The sequence below is a fragment of the Oreochromis niloticus genome, linkage group LG4 (assembly GCF_001858045.2).
Source record: "Oreochromis niloticus isolate F11D_XX linkage group LG4, O_niloticus_UMD_NMBU, whole genome shotgun sequence".
NCBI lineage: Eukaryota > Metazoa > Chordata > Actinopteri > Cichliformes > Cichlidae > Oreochromis > Oreochromis niloticus.
Genome location: NC_031969.2, coordinates 26,169,028 through 26,192,224, shown reverse-complemented (window position 1 = coordinate 26,192,224; position 23,197 = coordinate 26,169,028). Strand labels below are relative to the sequence as shown.

At 40.5% G+C, this 23,197-nt stretch overlaps 1 protein-coding gene across 1 annotated transcript; it reads right to left on the bottom strand.

Moving 5' to 3' along the window:
* Positions 1-4,381: 4,381 nt before the first annotated feature.
* On the bottom strand, positions 4,382-21,033 carry c1ql1l2 (complement component 1, q subcomponent-like 1-like 2). Its single transcript, XM_005468834.4, has 2 exons — positions 19,791-21,033; positions 4,382-6,177 (listed from the first exon to the last, which is right to left on the bottom strand). The coding sequence occupies exons 1-2, from the start codon at positions 20,406-20,408 to the stop codon at positions 5,998-6,000; spliced, it is 798 nt and encodes a 265-aa protein (XP_005468891.1). The 5' UTR covers positions 20,409-21,033; the 3' UTR covers positions 4,382-5,997.
* Between the last annotated feature and the right edge of the window lie 2,164 nt (positions 21,034-23,197).

Below are 23,197 nucleotides of genomic sequence, written 5' to 3'. Positions count from 1 at the left end.
TCTGAGGTTTGATATTTTGGTCATCTTTTTGGTATTTTCCTTATGTGCTTAGCTAGTCACACTGATAGTTGTAACCTTGAACCTTTTAAGTCTTTTAAGTCCTTATTTGCCTGTATATATTTTATTTGTCTGTATTTATCTTTAGTGTCACAGAAGGGTTTGCCTTTTTGTACTCTTAATAAATGTGTTCTTGGTTGAGTTTCTCCTTAGATTTTATGCTTTTACAGTGTTTTGGTTTTTATCCTGTTATTGTGAACACCTTTGTTCTTTAGTAGTTAAGTTAAATTCCTCTGCATTCTGTCTCATCTCTCCTTTCTTTTGTCTTTCAGTGTTTCTGTCTTCCCTGCATTAAGTTACTTTACTTGCTCTTTTCGTTACTTCCCTTCTTTATTGTCTTGGTTGTATTAAGCTGTGTTTGATTTCCCTGCTATTTTCACTTCCCTTGTTACCGTTTGTGTTTATATATTGTCTCAGCCTTCCTTTATCCTTTCTCCTGTTGTCCATTTAGCTGTTTGTCTCCAGGTGCATCCCTTGTATTTCCCGAGCTTCTGTTCCAAGTCGTTTCCAGATATTGGGATTCCCTGGCTTTGCTCTGTGTGTATTCTTGGATTTGGACTTTGTAAATCTTTGGAGTTAATCAGCATTAAATGCTTGCTTTGTGTTTGACTTCTGTCCTGCTCTTTGGTTCTTAACCCTGTAAGACCCAACCAATCAAAACATAGCCAGAAAATTCTGATCTTTTGAAACTGAGATGTTTATTAACCCTTATAACAAAATCCATAACTTTTTTTCTATATCATGTTGTGTGTGATATATTTTTATTATATATTTATTATATTTTTTTTGTATCACATTTGATACATTGGGTGTTTTTTTTGGTGCTTTTTGTGAGCAACAATGTTAATTTTAAGGAAAAAAGGAGTTTTGTCCATAACATTTTGAAATTATGGCAAGTATTGATCATGTTGATGAGATAGTGGTCTCAGAAACTCACGTATCAAATATGATACAAAGGGAATTATAGGGTTAAAGTAACTCTACATTGTACACAGCTGATTATGATAACTAACACAAATTTAGAAGAAACAGAAATAAAAGATGGTGGTGAGTTTAATGAAACAAATGAGGGTTAGTGGTGTCTAAAGTTCTGTGGATCAGTGTGTTGTTGCAGTGTTAAATTAGTGCATATAAGGCAGCAGAGTGCCGAGCCGGGGTCAGAATGTCACAGTGACCGAGGGTGGGTCTGCAATAAGCGCCCGGGCAACTCAGCTCGGCCAGCTCCCACAGTGCAGGGAGTGACTGCAGAGTACACCTGGCCTGGCAGCTTCAGAGCATACAGGGACAACTGAGAAAGGCTTCTTCCTCGGCCGCAACCCAAACTGACAAAGGGAATCATGCGCTGTGGTTGAAGCAAATAAAGCAAGGGTGGCAGTGTTAATGTGTGACTGTGCTATCATGCAGAGGTTTTTCCACGTATGCTTATGCATGTGCGTGTATGTGTGTGCATATAGTAGAGGCTCAAGGGTGGCGGGAGGAGCCCCATCTACTAACAGCTGTCTGCTTTCCTAACCTTTGTGTTTGTCATACCAGGTTAAAAGCAGGGCACAGTAAGGAGAAAAAAAAGTGAGGAAAAAGGTCAAATTGAACATAGACCAAAAAATGATGGTGCTAGAGTGCATGCATGTCAGATTTATAGAATGTATCACTATATGAAAGCAGCGTTTTGCAAGCTTGAACTGGCTGCCAAACCACTCATGAAACCGTGTCGGGAAAGTTGCTAAAAACATTTAAAAAAAAAACCAAACTGTGAAGCTTACGTCACTCAACATCTTAGCACCGAGAAAAATAACAGACCGTGATTTAGCAGCCTTTTTTCTTACATAAATAGTGTAACTTATTGATTCAGATTCTGTTTCTTGAAGAGAAAATTAATAATTCAAGAAAAAAACATGCAGTCCACTAATATACATTCAAAATACTCCTTCCAAACATGCATATATATATCAACTGATTGCTGGGAAGGGCACACTGCCTATACGCATCTATAAGAGGTCATATCGATATGGATGCATAACCAAAAAGAAAAGAAAAACAATCAAATAAATAAATACACTCTGGGGATTGGTTTTATATAGGTAATGCGCTATTAGGCAGAGCAGTAATTTAGGATTTATTGAATATAACACAATGCATTGTGGGATTCAATCGACATTTTTTTTTAATGAAAGACCCTTTAGTCTTCAGCTGCCAGTCTTATATATAATGCATATTATTCACACTCATGACTTGAGCACTGAAATCAAAAAGAAGCCAGTAAATGAATGCTGTTATTCTGGAAATAGACTTACTCTGTGTTTGCTTGTTTGCAAGGGCGGAGGCTTATGCAGCAGGGCCCCTTTGGCAGCATGAGAAACATCTGGGCTCAGTGTTCTCTCGTGATGATAAGCTGGTGACATTACCAATGCAGACATTGCTACAGTTGCACCTCAGTAATTGGTAAATAGGCAAACAATCAACATGTTTCTGGTGCATTCACAGGGCAAAACATCGGCAACACTGCTGAGGTAATCAGAAGCTTCTGTGAGATCCACAGCACAAAACTAAATAAATAAATAAAAAATTGAGAAAGGGTGCTATACAAAGGTTTCACAAATTTCAGCACTTCACAAGCAAGAGAAATAAATGAAGCATCTCATTTTAGTGGTATATTTTAATTACAAGTAAAATGTCTCACATTATTTTCACAATTCTTCATAAAACATCTTTTACGTAACCTTTTAGTGTACATCATACTATGCCATATTCTGATTGTGTTGATGCATGTGATCAAGTTATCACAGCACACACTGTTCATTGTATTTGTAGTGATACTGATTTGAGTACAGTGTTATGTTGCATTAAAAATGAATGAAAAATTTCGTGTTTCTTTATTAGAAAAACAGGTTGAGTTCCAAAAATATCTCCTTCTTGCACAAATTCCAGAATTAATTATTTTGGTTGCTGTTCTCATCATCTAATCACTACTCTCGTTATTTATAATTAATCTCTCCTGCAAAAATATATATATATATTCACACTTTTGGAAGTTTTTTAGTTACATTTTTTAGTTTCACCTATTTCTCCTGTAAATAATGTGGGTGCCTCTTGCTATATGACAGTGATAAATATGAAATAAAATTGTCCTGTTGCTACCTTTTTACCTTCTGACTGTGAATTGAGATTTTATGTTGTTTAGTCTATTTGTGCTGAAGTAAATCTCAATTTTACTTGGCACAGAATTTAATCCTGAAGACCCTTTTTTCCCCTGCTGATGGTAATATCTTTAAAATTACACCTGGAACAATTCCAGATGTTAAGATGCTCAAACACTTTCAATATCACTGATGTGCTTGGAATTATCTTGCTATATGCTTGAGGAAATTTCATAAAATGATACAGAGAGGGGTGAATGCCCCCTTAAGAGCAAAGTAGTGCAGGCAAGCGTGGCAGCCAGTGTCACATCCCATTCCTGCCAGGTCTGAGGAATGTCCAGTCCTTGACACTTGTCCAATCTAAGCTATCTCAAGCTCTCTCCTCCAGCCTCACGCTGGCTAATCTCTCCTGACACCTCACACAGGCCCGACAGGGAATCACTCTACCCTGAAAACAATCCACCCCTCCTCACTCTTCACCCCAAATCAGTACCACCCCCTTTTATGTCTGTCTTCCTTATATTTCTCTTTACCTTCTCCTTCCCTATCTATCCATTTCCCATTACTTCTCTGTGGCCTACTCTTCCTTTCATGTTTCCATCTGTCTTTGTCAAACCATATTCTGCTCCTTTTCTATCGTTCTCAATCTTTCCTCCCCCTGTCTTCTCTTCTCCATCCTCACTTCCTTGAGAGGTATATCGTGCCCCTGTTGATGTGAATCTGTGAAAAGAAACTGTGATTGCAGATTGAGGAATAGCCTGCATTTCCCTAAGGGCTCATCTGCATTCAAAAAAGGCATTTTACTCCACTGGAGGATGTTGCTAAAGTTGGAGAGTCTTTATCTCCAAGAGCACCTTTCCAGATGGAGAGAAGCACCACAGGATCACTTCAGGATGGGACGTGGCGGGGGGAGCATAAACACAGACATCTCTCCCTGGATGCTCGTCATCCTGGATACACTTTACATTCTCCAGAGAAAAGAGAGATAAGGGATTTGCTGATAGGATCTTTTTATTGTTTGCACTGACTGTCCATTATTCGAATTCTCGCTTTAAACAGAACAAGAAACGCACATTTGCAGTCATGTTGTTTGCTGTCGCTGCAGTTGGTCTCACAGAGCGAATGAGCTCTTTTACAGATAATTTGCCTTAATTAGTGTATTTGGGATTCAAAAATTCTCGTGAGACAAGTCACTCAAAAAAATCCCATTTATTATTGAAATGTATTCAACAATTCCAAAAGATAAGATAGACAAACAAGTCATAGATTTCAATTACAAGCTGTTTGTTCTTCTCATCATATCTATAGAGGCTCCACCCTACAGAGCACAATCTCATTGGCTGCTGAGTAAAATATATGTCATTGGCTGTAGCACAGGATAACTCTGAAAAATAACAATGTAATTATGGCACGGCACATGCTAAGATGCAGACACTCACTGGTATGCACAGAATACACACATACGCGCACAAACGCAAACACGCATACACTCAAACGTGCGGTCCTAATAGGCCAAGTCACTCACCCAATCAGTTTCATTCTCAAGCAAGCCATCAGGCAGCCATGTTGAGTAAATATTACCATAATGCCTGTGTGTCATTGAATATGCAGCTAATGAATGGATGACATCCAGTGAAGACACTGAAACATAAAAATTGCCCACTCACTTTCACTGTGCTTGAACGCCTCCTCTACCTCCCCATCTCACTCACTTCTGACTCTTTCTCTGCATTTGTGACCTTCTTTTCCTCGCTCGCTGCTTCTTCTTCTTCTTCATTTTTAATAACTCGCAAGAAACCTTGGAGGTTGGCATAACAGAGAAGAGGAAAGGATTGGCGTTCTTCAATTGGGTTACCTCTGAGTTTGAAAATTTTCTGTATCACATAACTGGTTGTGCTGAGTGGAACATCTACATGAAGCTAGAACATTGAAAAGATTATTTGTGCCCTCCTTTAATCTGAAGAGCAGCAGGACATTTGTGACAGTGCCAGAAACAGTGTGAGGTGGTTTCTGGATAGGGTATTGTCTATATTAGATGTTTTCTTCTTCAGATACATTGGAAGTGCAGAATGTATTGTTATTCTCCACATGAATAATAGTTACCTTGTTTTACCTAGAAATGAAGAAAAACACCCACTGCTATGAAATAGTGAAACTCTTGATTTAAAGATTTGTTTTCCAGCTGTTAGAGCTCTGAGCTGCATCACAAATAACATCTCTCAGTCAAACAGGATATCTTCACAAGGGACAAATATATTCTCTTTTTCTTTTTTTGCTCATGTTGAATATTATGCATGTCTACAAAATGAAAACACAGTCTAAGGAAAATTTCACGGAACAACACTATAAGTTTCAGTCACTTCAGTCCACTGACACTGCAGCTGACTGCTGCCGCTGTGGAGAGAAGAGGTGAGATCATCCACTTAGCAGGGTTTTCATATTTGTTGATATTTCTGTGCAATGGAGCAGGGCTAAAGAGGAGAGACACTGAGAGTGAGGAGCTTTTGACCAGTGGCATTGTGGCAAGGAGTGCGGAAAAACCGGCCCACCTCCACCTAACATCCCACTCCTCCCACACACGCCCAACCGAGCTCCTCTCAGTCCTCAGGAGCTTTGCATCCAGACTTGGCTACAGAACCTGGATGTCTTGACTGATGGATACGAAGCAGAGGTGTCCGTGATGATGGAGAGAATTAGGAAAACTAGAAAGCATTCCAGGCTTTTAACACATACACCCCCTCCCCCCCGTCATACTACACTTAGTCTGAGTCTCTTCCTGTCTGACTGTCTCTGTGTCTGTGTGTTCTCAGTCTGCGTAGAGGATGAAGCCAGAGAAGGTGCTGTACTTGTTGTTGTTGCCACCGTGGGCTTTGCCTCCATCCAGTTTGATGTAGACCTCGTCTCCTGCATCCAGATGGAGGATGACGCTGTTGGAGGCGTAGTCATAGTTCTGGTCAGCATCTTGGGCAATGGCACTGGCACGAACCTGCAAGGCCAGGAGCAGATAAACACGTAAAGAAGAGGTAGCCTTCATAGTCGCTAAAGGTATCAGTGCATTAGCTTAATGTATTTAGGAAATGCTATGAATCAGGTGTCAGTCTCTCATGCTAAGACACATAGACAGATACTATATTCACTCTTAGAAGTCTATATTACTGTAAATCTAAACTAAAAGCACTTAGCGCTTGTAAGTACTCATATATCTCCAAGGATGCACAGACATTACATTTGCTATTTTGAGCGGGGAATGTGTTTGCCATTTGATCATAGAAGCTTAAGCTTGTAAGAAAATACACACAGCAAATACAGTTTTGATTACAATGGTGAATATATTCAGAAAAACCCAAACTTACAGTATTAAAATTACATTATTTTTAAAGTCGACTTAGATTAACATTTAAAATAAAGCTAGCATCCTCTTCCTGTCTCCATGGTCTAAAGTTCATAGAATTTTTTTATTGATATTCTTCTAATTAAGAAGCAAAACTGCATTATTTATGACATGGAATAATGAAGGCGCAAAAAAGACAAGCTTTTTTTTATCATAAGAGAGCAATAATGATTATTCAACAGGAAGACAATTTATCATTTAGGACATACATTTCGATTTGGTTTCATTTTGAGGTTTATTTTTTATTTTTTTATTTTGGACAAATATATCTTTTTAATATTGATACTAAACCTATAAAACCGACCCAAAACTCTAGCCTCTGTGTCAGGCAGATTTATGGTTTCAATCAAGCCAGGGGTCTTTTGCAGAGCTATTATTCGACCTTGAAGCAAAATGCGCTCCAAAAGTCTCAGAAATGCAACAACAGGGCTTACTCTGGGGGGTCACAGTGTGGAGGAAATTAGAAGAAACAAAACATAAAAGATGTTTACTGAATATAAGCAGAAATATCTGATAACTAAGAAGAGTGATGGTGATGATTTGCACCAAAAGAGGAAAAAAATACTGAGCTGTTCTAACAGTGATTATTTAAGTAGGAATGAGTTACTGCATGAGTACTGCATAATGTTTTTCAATTCAATTCAATATTTATATAGCTCCAAATCACAACAAAAGTTGCCTCAAGCTGCTTTATACTGTAAGGTAAATAAATCCTACAACAATGCAGAGAACACAGAGAAACCCCCAACAACCATATGACCCCCTGTAGGCAAGCACTTGAGCGACAGTGGGAAGGAAAAACTCTCTTTGAACAGGAAAAATCCTCTGGCAGAACCAGGCTCAGGAAGTGGCAGCCATCTGCCACAACCTGTTGGGGGTGAGGGGAGGGAGACAGGATTTAGACACGCTGTGAAAGACAGCCATACTAATAATAACTAATGATTAAATGCACAGAGGTGTATAAACACATATTGAGTGGAAAACATGACTGAAGAATATATACTCAATGCGTCATGGGAATCTCCCAAAATACTTTTTTTTGTTGTTTTGGGGTTTGCAGCTTCTGTCTGGCCACATGTGTGTATGTGTGTGTGTGTTTGTGTCTCTGCGTGCCTGTGTGTTTTGGCACTCTGTCTGCAGGACATTTGGAGCAGTTTCTAAATAACCTGTCTGGGGTAATTAAGGCATCCACTACAAACGTACTGTGTTTTTAAGTGTAGGTGCAGTCCCACATGAGTCTTGAAACAATAGCTGTGGTTTATCACATGTGTGTCCTTGTGTGTGTGACAGAGAGCTGTTCTAACAGTGATTCTTTAAGTAGGAATGAGTACTGCATAATGTTTTTCAATTCAATTCAATTCAATATTTATATAGCGCCAAATCACAACAAAAGTTGCTTCAAGCTGCTTTATATTGTAAGTCAAAAATCCTACAACAATGCAGAGAAAACAGAGAAACCCCCAACAACCATATGACCCCCTGTAGGCAAGCGCTTGAGCGACAGTGGGAAGGAAAAACTCTCTTTTAACAGGAAAAATCCTCTGGCAGAACCAGGCTCAGGAAGTGGCAGCCATCTGCCACAACCTGCCGGGGGTGAGGGGAGGGAGACAGGATTTAGACACGCTGTGAAAGACAGCCATACTAATAATAACTAATGATTAAATGCACAGAGATGTATAAACACATAGGGAGTGGAAAACGTGACTGAAGAAGAAATACTCAATGCATCATCTCCCAGGAACCTACACCTACTGCAGCGTAACTAAAGGAGGATTCAGCGTCACCTGATCCAGCCTTAGCTACACGATTTTTTAAAAAAGGACAGTTTTAAGCCCAATCTTAAAACCAGAGAGGATATCTGTCTCCCAAATCCAAACTAGGAGCTGGTTCCACAGAAGAGGGGTCTGGAAACTCAAGGCTCTGCTCCCCATTTTACTTTTAAATACCCTAGCAACCACAAGTAAGCCTGCCATCTGAGAGCAAAGTGCTCTATTAGGGTGATCCAATACTATGAGGTTTTTAAGACAAGATGGGACCCGATGATTCAAGAACTTTCTGAAACTACATTGTAAAGACTAAAATCTTTAGCGCCCTGTTTTCCAGCTGAAAGGTAAAGAGTGAAATTAAAGGCAAACCAGTTGAATGAAGATCCTAAGTTGGTCAACAACAGCTTTTATGAAAGCCTTATTCTCTATTCTCACTTCAGTCTGGCAGTAGTGCCATGCATTATTTTGTGTTGTTTTGCTTCTAGCACATTCCATTTTAAATTAAAAGAGTGCTCATCCAATTTATTATTACACTCCTACAATGTCATTCTCACGATGGTCTTTTTTATGTCTGCAGCAGTAGCAGAGATATTGTTTTTTTTGTTTGTTTTTTTTTGTTCACTCAACATCCTTGTTTGCATCCTTGACAAAAATCTGGCACCAGTTCAGCTGAAGACAGTGGTGTGTTGCACAAGCAGCAGCTAATATAGCCTCGAGCTGTAAGCTTTTAGCAGAGATGAGGAGTGGGCTCAAAGGCTCTAGTATTCCAACTTCTTTCTAACTTCACACCTCCAAATTATTTTTCAGATTTAAACTTCATTAGTGACACCAGTTGAAGAAACATAAGGCTTTATACAACCTTTTAAAAACACATTTAGAGATTATTATCAAGATCTGAAAGTGTAAAATTGGCTTTAAACAATGAATATGAGCTCTGAGGAAGAATTCACTTTAACAGACTCATTGCTCTTCTTCACCCCCTTTTATTTAGGACTAGAGTAATAGGCTGGCAATCCTGACATACAAATGCAGACAACCATGTAGATTTTACAGCTTAATGGTCGGATGATCAGTCACGATGACCCCTAAAGGAAACAGCCAAGAAAAGGAAAAGAAGAAGAAGAGGTAGGATGTTCTTTATGGGACAAGTCTGTAGCTTCAATTATAGCAAATGCTGAAAATCAAACTTAAGGCAAAAGGCAGAGAAGCAAGCAAGAAGTGGATGTGGATTCAGTAAATATACATAAACCGGTAATAGTAATTAACAGCAAAGGCACTGGAGCCAAATATTCTCGCACACTTTTTGTTTTACGCTAGTGAAAATAATGACACAAACACAGTCAGCATGTCCTTGACATATGACACATGCCTCAAACGAGGAAAAACCACATCACTGGTAATATGTGTTTGTCTTTCATTTCTTTTCTAGACTTCATTGTTATGTACATCACAAAAACTGTGATGTGATGGTTCAAGGCCTTTCCACCATAGACCTCAGAGCTGGTGCAGATCCCAATGCAACACTCTGACACAGAAGTGTACCTATAACAAATCATTTTTTGGGTGTTTAAATGTAAAAAGTCTGTGATCTAAATGTAAAGACTAAAAAACATCAGCTTTAATTTTCGTTGCACATTTACCGCCCTGGAACAACTTGTGAAAAAAAACAAAAACTAGATGAGATCATAGAGTGAACTTGTTTAAGGTTAGAACAATTCAGCATTTACACCTGAACTTATGGAGCATCGTTATCGTTAATGCGGACTCCTTATTTTGTGATTAACTGATTCTGACTCTTTTTTAGTGCTATGTTTGGTCCCTACCAACTCCTCTGGGAAATTGTCGACTTCATATCAGGTAAATGCTCCACTATGCTCACCAGCTAATTGTGCAAGAATATGTCTACTGTTGTTTTTTAGAAAACAGCTGCTTCTTACCTGAAATGGCAATAAGAAGGCAGTGTGGGTGAACCAAAACAGTAGATCTGAGACCAGAAAGCTAAACAATGAACTGTAACACTCTGTAAAGCAGAAGTCAACTAAGAATTCCCTGCATTTTCATTGTTAATTACACTTGTCGTTGTTTTTAAATCGCTATCAGTTATAATCTTTTTCACTCAACCAGTGTTGTGTTTGGTGTAGAGAACCAAAAAAAACATAAGACGAAAAAGCAAAACACACAAAAAAGTGTAACTCTCTACTTAGTGTCTGCATCGTGTCTCAGTGCTATTAAACAGTTACTAACTAGACAAACTGCATCATATGTAACTCAAATGGAGCAGAATCGAACGGGAAGATCATTAATTCTCTAGAGATGGAAAAAAAGAAAGCACTGTACATCCTTAAAAGTATCTTGTGGTTAAATAAGCCTATTAAGCACTTAGTCTGGTCAGTAAGGTTGAATCCAAATCAATAGTTCATGTGCATTTGCAGTGTTTCTTGTGGCTCATTATGGGGTCTCCAAAGTCTGTTTCAGGCCTATCTTTAACTCAGTGTCCACAAATCTTTAAATCTGGGATTTTTGAGTGGGAGTCGACAAGCAGCTCAACAGGCGTGCCCAATAATGCTGAGAATGCCCAATAATTAGTTGCCCTGTTTAAAGGGAACACACACAACAGGCATATTGACAAATGTTTGGGCAAGCCAGCTACTGACAGAGCTCTCCTGCACAGAAGGTATCACTGGTGCCAAATCTAATGGGGAACCTAAAACAGATTTTCTTTGCATTTAAATGTATAAAATAATAATAATATATAGATTATTTGTGTAATTTAAATATGTGTCATTGACTAATGAAGCATTTTTTTTAATTAAAAAACCTTTTTCTATTGTCTTTCCTGCTACAATAGCTAATGCTGTCAGTACTAAACTCTTAGCTCATCTTCTGTTGATTTTTGAAAACCTGCTGTTGGAAACATAAAAGTGTGCAGAGGATGTGCAGAGGCGTACAAAGTCTTATTAAAATAGCAAATGTAAAGCTTGCATGAACTCAGCATTCAGTAGTTTGAATAACTGTTACATGAGCTCGACCTGACAATTACGTGTATTTATAAAATGATTTATTTAAAATTCTGCATTTTTAAGCTTTAAATGGTTCAATATTGAAAAAGCCTCTGATAGAAACCATAGAATTCTTTCAGGGAAGCTTTGTGGAGCCAGTAAGTGCTTCTCTTCTGCAGCGATACAATGATGAACAGCCAGGCGTACACAAAAGGCTACAGTGGGTCGTGAAATCAAAAACAGAGGTGTTCTTTAACCGCAACTGTAAAAAGCATTTGAGTCTCAAGATGTCATATTTAAGACAACGTATTTACAACCTGGTATGTATGCTGTTAATGCTACATCTTACTTTAGGTGCAGCTACATTTCTGCTAATACCCCCAGAAATAATAATAATAATAATACCCCCACAGTGAGAGAAATGGCTTGGTCAGTATTAACATGTATGACAACGATTCTGCTATAGAGTCAACATAATGCAAAATCTTATACTTTGTTACTTGCAGATATGTTTTATGAAATCTTTGTATTACCTTTACCTAACTGCTTTAAATTCAAGTCAAGACTGACACTTCTTCAGCTTTCCACTTTAAAGAAAAATGTATGGATTAAAACAACACTTGATAAAAGACTGTGAAATTAATCAGAAAAGTAATATGCAAGTTTAAAAGGACAGACAACTTAAAGAACAAGCGAAACTATGACTAACTTTGTGAAGGTGCGACTTCTGCTTCATAATTAACAAGTGAGATAGATGTAAGAAAGGTGGAATGTTGTGGAGGGCTTGACAAGTTCTCTAACAGCGTGCTGTGGACAGTGTCACACTGGTACGAAATGTGCAAATGCTGTAAAGGCTAATTTTGGATAATGAAATTCCGAGGAGAGGTTTTAAGATCCAGAAGTAATATATGGAATATTGTACATTTTTTTCTTATTGTTTATCCTCCTGATTAAATCTAGCGCAGCTCATATCGATGTGCAAACAAAACCTCCTGTTCTGATTCTAAGATGCCAGCGTCCGGTGCATAGTAATACGAAATGATATGCAATGAGTGTGCAAAGTCAACACCATCTTATTAGAGGGTTACCGCCTTGGATTGTAGGGGAAGCAGGTGATGATGGCTCTGGAGGATTTGTCAGTTGAGATTTTTAATGAAACTTTACCAAAATATTTGCTTTGCAGGCAGTCGCACAGAAGCGGGGAACCTCTGGCAATGTCACAGATGTGTAATATCATTAAGTTATTCTCTTTCCTTGCTTTTTAAAGGGCTAAATTTAGGCCATCTTGAAGTAAATGATTTATGGGATTTTGGTGGGGGAGGAGATGAACAATACAAATATAACGTTTTCTTTTGGCAGAGATGGAATGAGCAAAGCCCTGGTGAAAGCAAACTTCCCTGAAATCCTTCTAGTTCATCCACAATGATATTTTTGTTTTGTTTTGTTTCTTTGCTCTAATGGTTTTTATCCCCTTCTGAGACTAACTGCCGCAGTCTAGACCTCCTTCGCTTGCTTTCAGTGATAAGCATGCATGAATAAAACCTCTCACTATTTTTGAAATAATGATCAGGGAGCTCCTATTGGAGCTGTTTTTCTTTTTCTCTTTTCTCCCCCCCCCCTCCCGCTTTCACTCCTCTGCACAAAACTTGCTTGCGATATGAGCCAGAGGTCTAAATTCAGGGTATGGCAGATGTATAGCCAGAGATGAGCAGGACAAACAGCCAACTGGCAGTGCGTGACCTTGACACGGAATATGTAGAGGAACTTTGACAAGACAAACAAAGCGTGAGGCCGTAAGCGGCGGCTCCAGCGATGGTAAATGAGGTGTCAGGCGATGTTGTCTTCCTCGTGGCTGCTCGTGCATGTTTGAATCCGTCATATCATCAACATGATGGCCTTTATTGAATAATATTTAAGACAAAAAAATACAGGGCTGTGCTTGGACTTAATAATGCATGCTGTAACAGTGCGGTTTCTCTTAAATGTGAATGTTACAGCTATCAGTAATGATAGCATTAATCTGAAGGATGAATTTGTGGAACATTATTAAAACCGTCACTCATCCTCAGTCACTTGGGATTTCCTTTGCAATCAACCTATTATCTAAAAGGCGCTTTGCATTATTTTCATTCAGCTAACGCAGCTTGCTGAGTTTAATTGTGAACTCTGTAAAAATTCAGTTTTTATTCTTTATCTGTTGTCTGCCACAAGACAGGCCTGAAACATCTCAATGGGACAGTGATCTTACAAGAAGCTTTGTCACTGTGACAAGGACATGTCTCGTGGCTTCTCTGACAGGGATTTGTTGACTTGATGTTGAGCCTCCATTTTGGATCAACGAGTCTATTGGTCCCCTTTAAATCAAAGTGTACTGCCATCTAATTGTGTTTGAACATTCCAGCCGTGAACCGCATGCCTAATGGCAGCTTAGATAGCACGCCATCTCTACCGAGCCCTATTCAACGCATTCCTGCGACACACATGCAAACGCACACACGCACCATGACAGAGCGACACAAAGAGAGACATGCTACATCGAAATGCATTTTTATGCAGCCGCGTGCACTAGAGATACAATTTTACTAAAGTAATGAGAACAGGAAAGTACGAGGGGTTGCAAGAGAATTGTACTGTCAGAAAGTGGCATGTGTTTACACGTTCATTTGTTGGAGACCTAAGTGAAAACATGATAAGAGAAGTGAAATGGTAACAGGAGATTTGCCATCTGTCAGAAGCGAGTAAAAAAAGGTCTCCTGAATTAATTTCACCAGCTGTTCTCTTTGTACCTGCTCAGCCTGCTTTGAAACGCAGTGACTTTACAGCACAGGCCTCTCACTGTTTATGAAATTGCCTACAGTAATGCTTAAGGTGAGCTTGGTATCAGGTGTTAGTTCATTAGTTTATAGCATGTAGCAGCAGTACCTGATACAAATACCGTAAAACCTTTTCCCAGGGCCTGATTTTTAGTATTGCAGTTAATCAGTGGTGACAAAGAGGATGAAACTCGGGCAGCTTCTCCTGAAAGAGCCACTGAAAGAAGCCTGTCAGAGGAAACAGTGGTGGGGGAGAAAAAAAGAGGAATGAACTTTGACCCGCAATCCAGCCACTCTTTTCTTTGTTGTGTCTGCTTCATCGCGGTCAGTTAATTACCGAGATACACAGCACAGTCTGCCTCGAGCATCACCACCAAAACCACAATCACTGCTTCTAGCATTGTCTGAAAAGACACTTTCACTGCAAAATTTTCAACCTTTGTTCACACTGAGCCTGTTTTCCAGTTTGTTTCATAGTAATCCTCGAGGCACCGAGAGTTTCCTTTTTTCTTACCGAGAAAGCTACAAAAAAGGTAAAGTGGGTTTCTGTATACGTGTTGGACGAGAGCGAGAATGTCAGCTTTGTTATGACATGTGTTTTTCGTATAGTAGTCTGTGTCGTTCTTACTGGGCAGTTATTTTACCCATACTCATTTTAAGGAGGGCATGAAGTGTTAAACGCGCTGAGTTATGTAGCAGACTGTGAGTCATTTGGAGCCATTGACTTGCTGCTTTCCTGTGAAGAGGGAGAGAATAATTGTGGGTATCAGTGAAGACTGAAATCGGGGGACGTCTAAATGTCAGGGGCGTGAGGACGAGAGATAGAGAGAGATGTTTGCATAAGAGGGCCAGGGGCACTTGTCTATCTCCCATATGGCCCTCATTATAATGAAGAAGCCTTGTGAGTCAACACCATAGCATCCTTGAGTCAGCCAGTCACAGGAGACAATCCATAGCCTATTTTGGACCGTATGTTTTAGGTCTCTCAGTACTTGAGATATTAGACATTATCAGTATTTCATGAGTTACTTAATCTGAGATGCCAGCTCAGATGGTCTGTGCACTGCTGAGCTGTAATAGCTCTCTATTTGAGAAGCTCAGTGTAAAATGTTTTAAAAGTAATTGAATGATTACTGACAAGTGGTGGGCAGCTTTCGAGCAACTTTTGAAACTTCACCAATAAATGATAGATTTTCTCTCAGTGCTTTCAGATGACAGCCCGATGTCATCTTGACATTTCCAATCTGTGTGGTATTTCCTAACAACGTGGGCCAATCTTCATTTAATAGCCCTCGCACCTAATTAGGCCAGCTCTAATGTTCCACTCGGCAGAGTGTCAAATCCAATGTCCAATTACACAGCAGATCAAGGCCAAAGGTCCGCCTTCACTACCTCTCAGGCTGATTATAGAAGAAGTGCCATGATATACATCACATAGAAACAGGTCTGTCAGAAGAAGAAAGAAACGCACATACATGGGCACACACGCTTCCACACACACACGCATAAGGGGATCAATACCGCAGGCAAAGAGGCAAAGAGGGACTGAGGGTAGCTCACTAAAACCCCGCCTGTCTATTTCAGACAGAGTCTCTCTGTTACACCAGGCGAACGCACAGAGGCCTCTCAGTGCTGAAGTCAGACCACGATGAAGAATAGCAGGTCTGAACATTACCAGAATGTTAAAATCAATCAAGTCGAAGTATTGATGTATCTGTGTGCAGATAATGCAACGATAACTGAAATGACTGAAAATCTGCCTTCTTTTCTGAAATCGTATTTGGTTTAATTAAAACTTAACTTGTTTGTTGCACCTTTTTTTCTTCTTCTAAAACATATGTCAATAATCGAATCAAGCGGAGCAGACCTTCTCCAGATGGCTCAGCTTCCCTTGTTTAATGTTGGGATTGACACCAGATGCTAAACACAATGCGTGGGTTTCACCTGGATACACAGCAACAAGATAAACAGCCTTGTGCTCATGTGTATCAGAGCTGAAGTCCCCACCTGGAGGTGTCTTTATGAGAAGAGATGGGCTGAGGCAAATGGTTTGACTGAGAAATGACATGTGACTGAGATGGGTTTTGGTTAAAAAAAAAAATACATTTTTTTTTTCTATGGATGAGTTGAAGGATGGTTCACTTTAACTTATTCTGTTGTAGTGCAATGCATCACTTGAAAGAATTGAAGAATATTGATGGCATTGTGTTTTAGGAAATCGATCCTGTGATACAGCAACCCGGATTCTCTTTTAAAAGAAGTTTTTCTTTTTCAGAAGATGAAAACTTTCTGCTCCTTTAGAAAAGTGAGCTTCTGTAGACCAGATGCAGAGGAGAGATGGAGGGCAGTGCACAGTTGGGGTGGGTTGAGGCAGTGGGTTAGAAAGGAGGGGCAATCATGCACGCGTGTGTGTGTGAGCATGTGCGAATGTGTGTGTATGTAAGGAGGAGACTGCTGCGGTAATTGCTAGGGAAGAGCCATGTGCACGAAGGACGTTGAAGCTTATTAAAGGAGGAGACAGAGTGATTATTCACTATGGTCCTCTTGAGAGACTGACGCTGAAGTCATTGCTTTTAATTAACTCTGAAACGGTTTTGCGGATTAATAACAATATTAAGAAGGGAACGGAGAGGAAAAGCGCAAACACATCCTGGATCTGGTTCAAGCTTTTTAATTACAATTAAATAGACTCGATGGCACAATAGCACAATAACTATCTCTTTTCTGTCCTCTTTCTTTCTTCTCCTTTTACTGCGTCTATTAAATTTATCTTCTTATAGCCGCTGCCATGTCTCTCAGGATGTGTCCAAGACAGGTTATAGCAAAGCATTGATTTATTGGAAAGAGTTTAGGATCGGTTGGGATATTTGGCACAAAAATAAAAAGAACATGCAAAGAAGAAGCCAAAAAAAAGTGTGAGAAGAGGAAGCTGGAAAGTGAATAAAGTGTGCTGTGCTGAAAATAGATTTTCCTTTTGTTTGTTTACCAAAAACTGCAACTTTTTGCTCTAGCTTGAAAAGTGTCAAAGTTCTGGAGACAGTGTTTGGATTCTACTTGGTGCCCTTTGCCAAGTTAAAACACAAAGTGGAAGAAGCGGAGAAGAAATAAAGTAACCTCTGGATGCTTATGTTCGAAACAGCTTGTAAGAACCCCAGGAGTAGGAGGTGCACATGCTGGAGTAAAACAGTTCTGCAAGGCCTGGAAACCCACCACTTCAATAACGCCAAAAGATGATAAAATACTAGTATTGTCTGCAATTCCCTGGCCTCCCCTATCCCAACTCACAGTGTAGCTTTTTGCAGCCTTAATGAGCTGAGTAAAGCACCAGTGTGACTGTAGGAGTTTCAGTTTGACTCTGAACACTTCATCAGAGATGTAGCATAAGTTGCCCAACATTTATAACTATTCACAGTCATTTACACAAACTAAGTCTCTGGGGCCTCCTCCATCAGCCAAGCAACCTAATAAACACCATGAAAGGACTGAACATTTATGCATAAGCTGTTCATAGGACAAAGGAAGACAGAGAAAGAGAAGCAGTTACCACTTTATAAACATTACGCGGGTCTCTGGTGATGCACACTGTGTGCGTCTAACTTAAGTACCTCCACACCCTCCTCTTGGGAGCACAATGAAGCGGGAACAGAAGGCGTTTTATAGGAACATATGTTCTTCTTCCCCTATTATATATCAATGCTTTTACGCCCACCCAGAAACATTACTGTTGAGTGAGACATTATACTGTATATAGAAGGCAAATGTTGTAACTCTTTTTTTCTCCCTGGCTTTGAACTTGGTGAGGTTAAAGGATTTAACCTCTACCTCCCTGGGTGACACAGTAGGTTCACACCAAATCTTATTTCATCTCTAAATCTCATATATCATGACCACAGCACTTGTTTTTGAGCACCCCATGTTAACTATTGCATATTTACATTGTTTTTTAAACAGGTCGCTTCACTTTACAAAAGTGAAAATAGCCATTATATTTTTTATAGTATTTAATAAATGTGAAGCAGGTCTTTTAAATTGCAATTGGAGGCTGAGTCTCAGAGAATCAGTCTCATTGCTGTGGATCAGGCTGTGAATCACTGTGAAACTCTAAACGTGGTACAAATATAATACATTTCATGTGACTTGAAACAAGTATTCTCATATGATGTTAATTTAAAGCTGAAATGTCTGTCACATTTCCTAAACAATGAATATTGTGTCTCAGTTTGGGTAAAGTATTGTGACCATGCATGGTGGCAAGGAATTAAGTGCAGCAGAGCTTGTAACGCATCCAGTTTCAGCCCACATTAGTAAAGCATAATAATGTGTGAAGTGCAATGTGAAGGTTATTATTTTTATTATTGTTATTTGCCATGATTTCTTCTCCTATAATAGAGATTTTATTGTTTCGTGTCAAGTGTGCAGTTTGCAGGTTCAAACGTGAAATCAGGTAAAATAGATTTATTTTTATAAACACGGATTTTAATTTCTTTACTGCAAATACTGCTTTTTGGTGACTGTGATTACACTTGCAGCAAACTACAGTGTTTGATATGGGCTCAGCCTCAAGCTGGTTAAGCAAAGCAAAGAATAACTGTAGAATGGCATCCGATCTGCTTACAGGCAAAACGTTTTTCAGAGCCGTTTTGAAGATAAGAGATCTGACGGCGGGTGGGAAGCCTGAGCTGGCACGCATTGCCAACCTGAGAAGACCCTCCGGGGCGCGCAATAATGTTAGCTCCCCATTAAAATGATGCATCAAAGAAAGCGATAATAGATCATGCAGACGTCCTAATGCATTTAATACGACTGTAAAGGCAGATGGATTGGTCCGCGGTGTCCGCTAAGCTTTCACATGTAATGTACAGTTAATATGTTGTAAGCGAAATTTCACATTTCCCCATCTGCTACTTTCACTCACAAGCGCATAAGAGTTTAAAGTTATGTCGCAACAGAATGTTATAATAATAATATTATTAATAATACTTACAATAACCCTCCCTACTGACATATATGGAGTATAATTCGTCCTCCGAAATTGATAAAATGAAAGTAAAGCCCTTTAGAAAATTCAGTCTTGTAGGTTAAAAAATACTTTCTACTTCTGCAATTTGATTTAATAAACACTCGAGCGTTTTCACTCTAAAACAATTTAGATACTCAACTCCTTGCACAAACTGCGATCACGTTGCTTCCACTTCAGGAAAATCGATACGCACGACATTTTTTTCTTTTTCTATTTCTTTTTTTGTTTTTTGGCTAATTTTACAGTGTACAAGCAAAAAGATCGGTCGCACCCTACGCTCAGTCCACACCGTGACCGTCCTCTAGATCGCGGGACGCGGCAGTGTCAGGACGCATCATGCAAAGAGGGGACGCACTTGCAAACGGTCAACACATCTTTATCTCTAGGCGCGGTGTATGCCACAGCTGCGCGCTCTAGGCTTTGAAGGCGGACGACAGATGCCCAACTTGTCTCGCAATGTCACTTTTTATTTGCAGGGTGTGTCATGAAGCTACTTCTTTAAGCAAGAGAGCCACAGAGGAAGCGGGAGAGGACAGGAGAGTGAGCATCAGAGGAGTCAGATAGTCTTACGCTGAGAAAGAAAACTCAGAAAAAGTTTCAAAGCACTAACCTGGCCATTCTTGCAGAGGTCTGCCCACATGCTTGTGCCGTCCCCTCCTCTCATCAGCACATGGTAGATGAAGAAGTATGTACCCGGTATGCTGCAGATGAACTTGCCCGAAATGCCATCATAGTTGTTGCCTAAGTTGGTGACCACATCGTCAAACTTGAGGATCTCGTAGCCTTCGTGGGGATTTTTAAGCCCTGCATAGAAGGCCACCCGAGGTACTGTGCTGTAGGTGGCTGTGCTGATAGCTCCGTTACCCCCCAGACCCAAAATCCCAGTCCTTCCTTGATCTCCTCTGTCACCAGGAGGTCCAGCTGGTCCTGGTGGCCCTGGTGGCCCTTGTTCTCCTGGCGGTCCAGGTGGTCCTGGCTTGCCTGGCCTGCCAGGCTTCCCCTGTGGGCCCTGCAGTAAGGTGGAGGGTGGAAGCACATTGCTGTGGTCACTCAATGCCTCTGCTTCAGCCTGAAGACCGGTGGAGCTCGTGCTGCTGGCTGGAGTGCCTTTGTTCATGTAGGGATCACACACCATACGGCAGGTGCCCAGCATCTCATAGTGGCTGGCATCTGTACCCACGGAGCTGACGAGCACGGGGATGAGCACCACCAGCACCAGGACCAGCATAACCCCTACGGCAGCCGCCACCAGGGTCTTCCTCCCGATGCTGAGTCGGGGAAGAGGCTGCGCTGCCAGCGTGGGTCTCCCGGGGGCGGAAATGGTGACTGCTTGGTGTGGGGAGCCTGTCACCGAGGAAAGGGATCCACAGATCCCAAGAAGAGTTGCAAGAGGAGCGGCGAGTGTGTGAGGGTGAGACAAAGACCCACATACACTTGATACACCTCACTGCTCCACTAAGTCACTCTAAAGTAACCAAGCAGTCACTCACACACACAAAAAATACTTAAGGAAACCCAAGCATCCACACGAAGACATTCAGCACGTACTTACAAACACAATCTGACTTGTGAGAAGAAGCAAGAAGGATGCAGAGCCCAAAGGAATGGAGTGAGAGACAGAGGGAGCGAGACAGAGAGAGTGAGAGTGAGAGAGAGAGAGAGGGAGAGAGAGAGAGAGAGGATGATGAGAGTGGGTGAGTGTGAGAGAAACAGAGCAGTCACTGGATCTCTGTGAGTGTGTGTCTGTGTGTGTGTGTGTGTGTGTATGTGTGTACGTATAGTGAGTTAGTGGAGCCAGATTCTCAGGCTTGGCTTTTTATATGGCAGAGCAGCGGAGCCTCCCCCCTTCCCCTCTGCTCCCCTACCGAGTGAGGGGCTGGTGTGGCTACGTCCCCTTCTCTCTCTCTCACTCTCTCTCTCTCTCTCTCTCTCTGGCTCACTCAGTAGAAGGACTCTCATCACACTGCATTTCTTTCAGCCAGGCTCCGAAACCACAGAGGAACCACAACAACCCCCTGACCACCTTGCTCCCCCTCTTTCAACCTTCTCGTTCCTCCTCTCCTTGCTTTCCCTCCTTTCCCCACTTGGGATGTTGTTTCTCACTCCTTTGCTTTCTCCTCTCTCTCATCAGCATCCAGTCTCTAAAAATAAAGATGGAGCTGTGGAAAGCCAATCTTTTTTTTTTTTTCCTGGAGGTGGGTTCTAAAGATTCATGCATATATGTGCAGACACAAGACAACATTTAAGTCTTCCATGCCAGGAAATGCTAGCAGCTTCTCAGGAAAAAAAAAAAGGTGCTAATTATAAAAGTTAATGCCAAGAACAGACCAATGAGCCAACAGAATGACCATACAACCACACATGTAACCTGTTCTTAGAGGTTTGAGTGTGGTGTTCTTTAATGATCTCGGTGGAACATTACATGTCTACCCCACTCTTCGGGGCAGCCGACACTGACGCGCCTCTGCTGATATTTTTTTTTCTCTCCTCCCCTTCCCCCTGTGTCAATAAGACTGTTTCTCCACCTGAATGTGCTGACACCATTTCTTATTTGTGTCTTTTTTTAGGTATCGATTTCATGGTTTTTATCAAATTAAGGGTCCTTGTTGGGAGAAAAAAAATCCATATGCAGCAGTGATGTCATTTGTTTGACATTTTCATCCCTTGGTGTGATGAATGGTAAAGTAAGAACGCAAATGACAAAGTTTGTAGATGGCAAACGTAGTCATCATGAAATGTGTGTTTGGGTTGCAGCAATTTTGTTTTGCTTGTTTTTGGTCGACTTCAATTGAGAACACAAAAAGAACTAATATGTGATGGATGGAGAAAATCTGGCATGTTCATGTAAATGGAAACCTATGAAAAATAGGATTCATAGGAGAAGCAAACATAAAAACAGCAGGGGTGGGCTTATTCCTTACATCTAAATGTATCTTTTATGTATTTAATCACAAACGGATTAAGCCAATGCAGCTAATAGAGCAACAAAATGCATTTAAAATTAAAAAAGAAATCAAAATGATCACTGTAAGACTATTTTCATCATGACGGAAAAATCCAGATCTAGTTGATTGAATTGAAAACATGTTACTATTATAGGTCTCATTGATAAAATGGCACAGTATGCTTTAAAGTTGCAGTAATCCAGTGTTCCCATTTTTAGATTATTTTTGCCGTGGCATATGCACACATATTTGGTTAAGGTCAAGTTTTTTTAGCACACCAGGTGTTTTTATAGATCAATTCCACTAATCTGTTTAAACTTGTGTTAATTAGTGAAATCAGCCCGTGTGGTCATTGGTTGGAAAATATTTCCAGACTCTTGGCTTTCTCAGCGTTGCCTATTTCTGGCTTTGATAGGACAGTTTGTTCCTGAGCTGGACTGCGCTCTTGTGACGGATTGAGATGGATCAATGAGCAGGATGCCTGACTATTTGTCACCACTACACTTGACATATCACCAGTTATTTTGCTGTATTTCTCACTCTTCATCATCATTAAACTTCAGGCACAAACTTATGGCATCACCAGTTGGTTGTCTAATTTATCACTGAGCAGAGAGTGTGAGACATATCCAAATAACTGGCACACCAGGTGCACCTGCAATGCATATTTGGCTGTTTTGTTCTATTCCTCATAACAGACATGGAGTTTGCCTATATGACGAAGTACACAGGGCCTAAATTGGTTTTGGGGTTTGCTTAAGGGGTCATTGTTTGTTCTTCACACCTGCCGGTTGTAAGTGACAGTCAGATCACTGTGCCCCAAATCTCTAAAGCTCTGCACCACAGAGATCAATGCACACTAGAGAGGACAAACAGAATGCTATAGTGATGAAAGAGAGATGAGAAAGACAGAGAGCCAACCAGTAGCGATGGGAGCAAGAGGTACAACATAGGCGGGCACTACCTGCTGTAACAGCTGAAATATCTGTCAGTGGAGCTGGTTTGTTTTGCATGATTGGTTAGAGCATATAAAGAGATCATCTGTAGGTGTAATTAGTGGTGAAATTCAATT

Excerpts from the sequence above, each read along its gene's own strand:
- c1ql1l2 (XM_005468834.4), bottom strand. The coding sequence starts at position 20,408 with ATGCTGGTCCTGGTGCTGGTGGTGCTCATCCCCGTGCTCGTCAGCTCC. Across the intron at positions 6,178-19,790 it reads ACCTCTGCAAGAATGGCCAG|GTTCGTGCCAGTGCCATTGC; the intron begins GTTAGTGCTTTG and ends CTGGCCTTGCAG.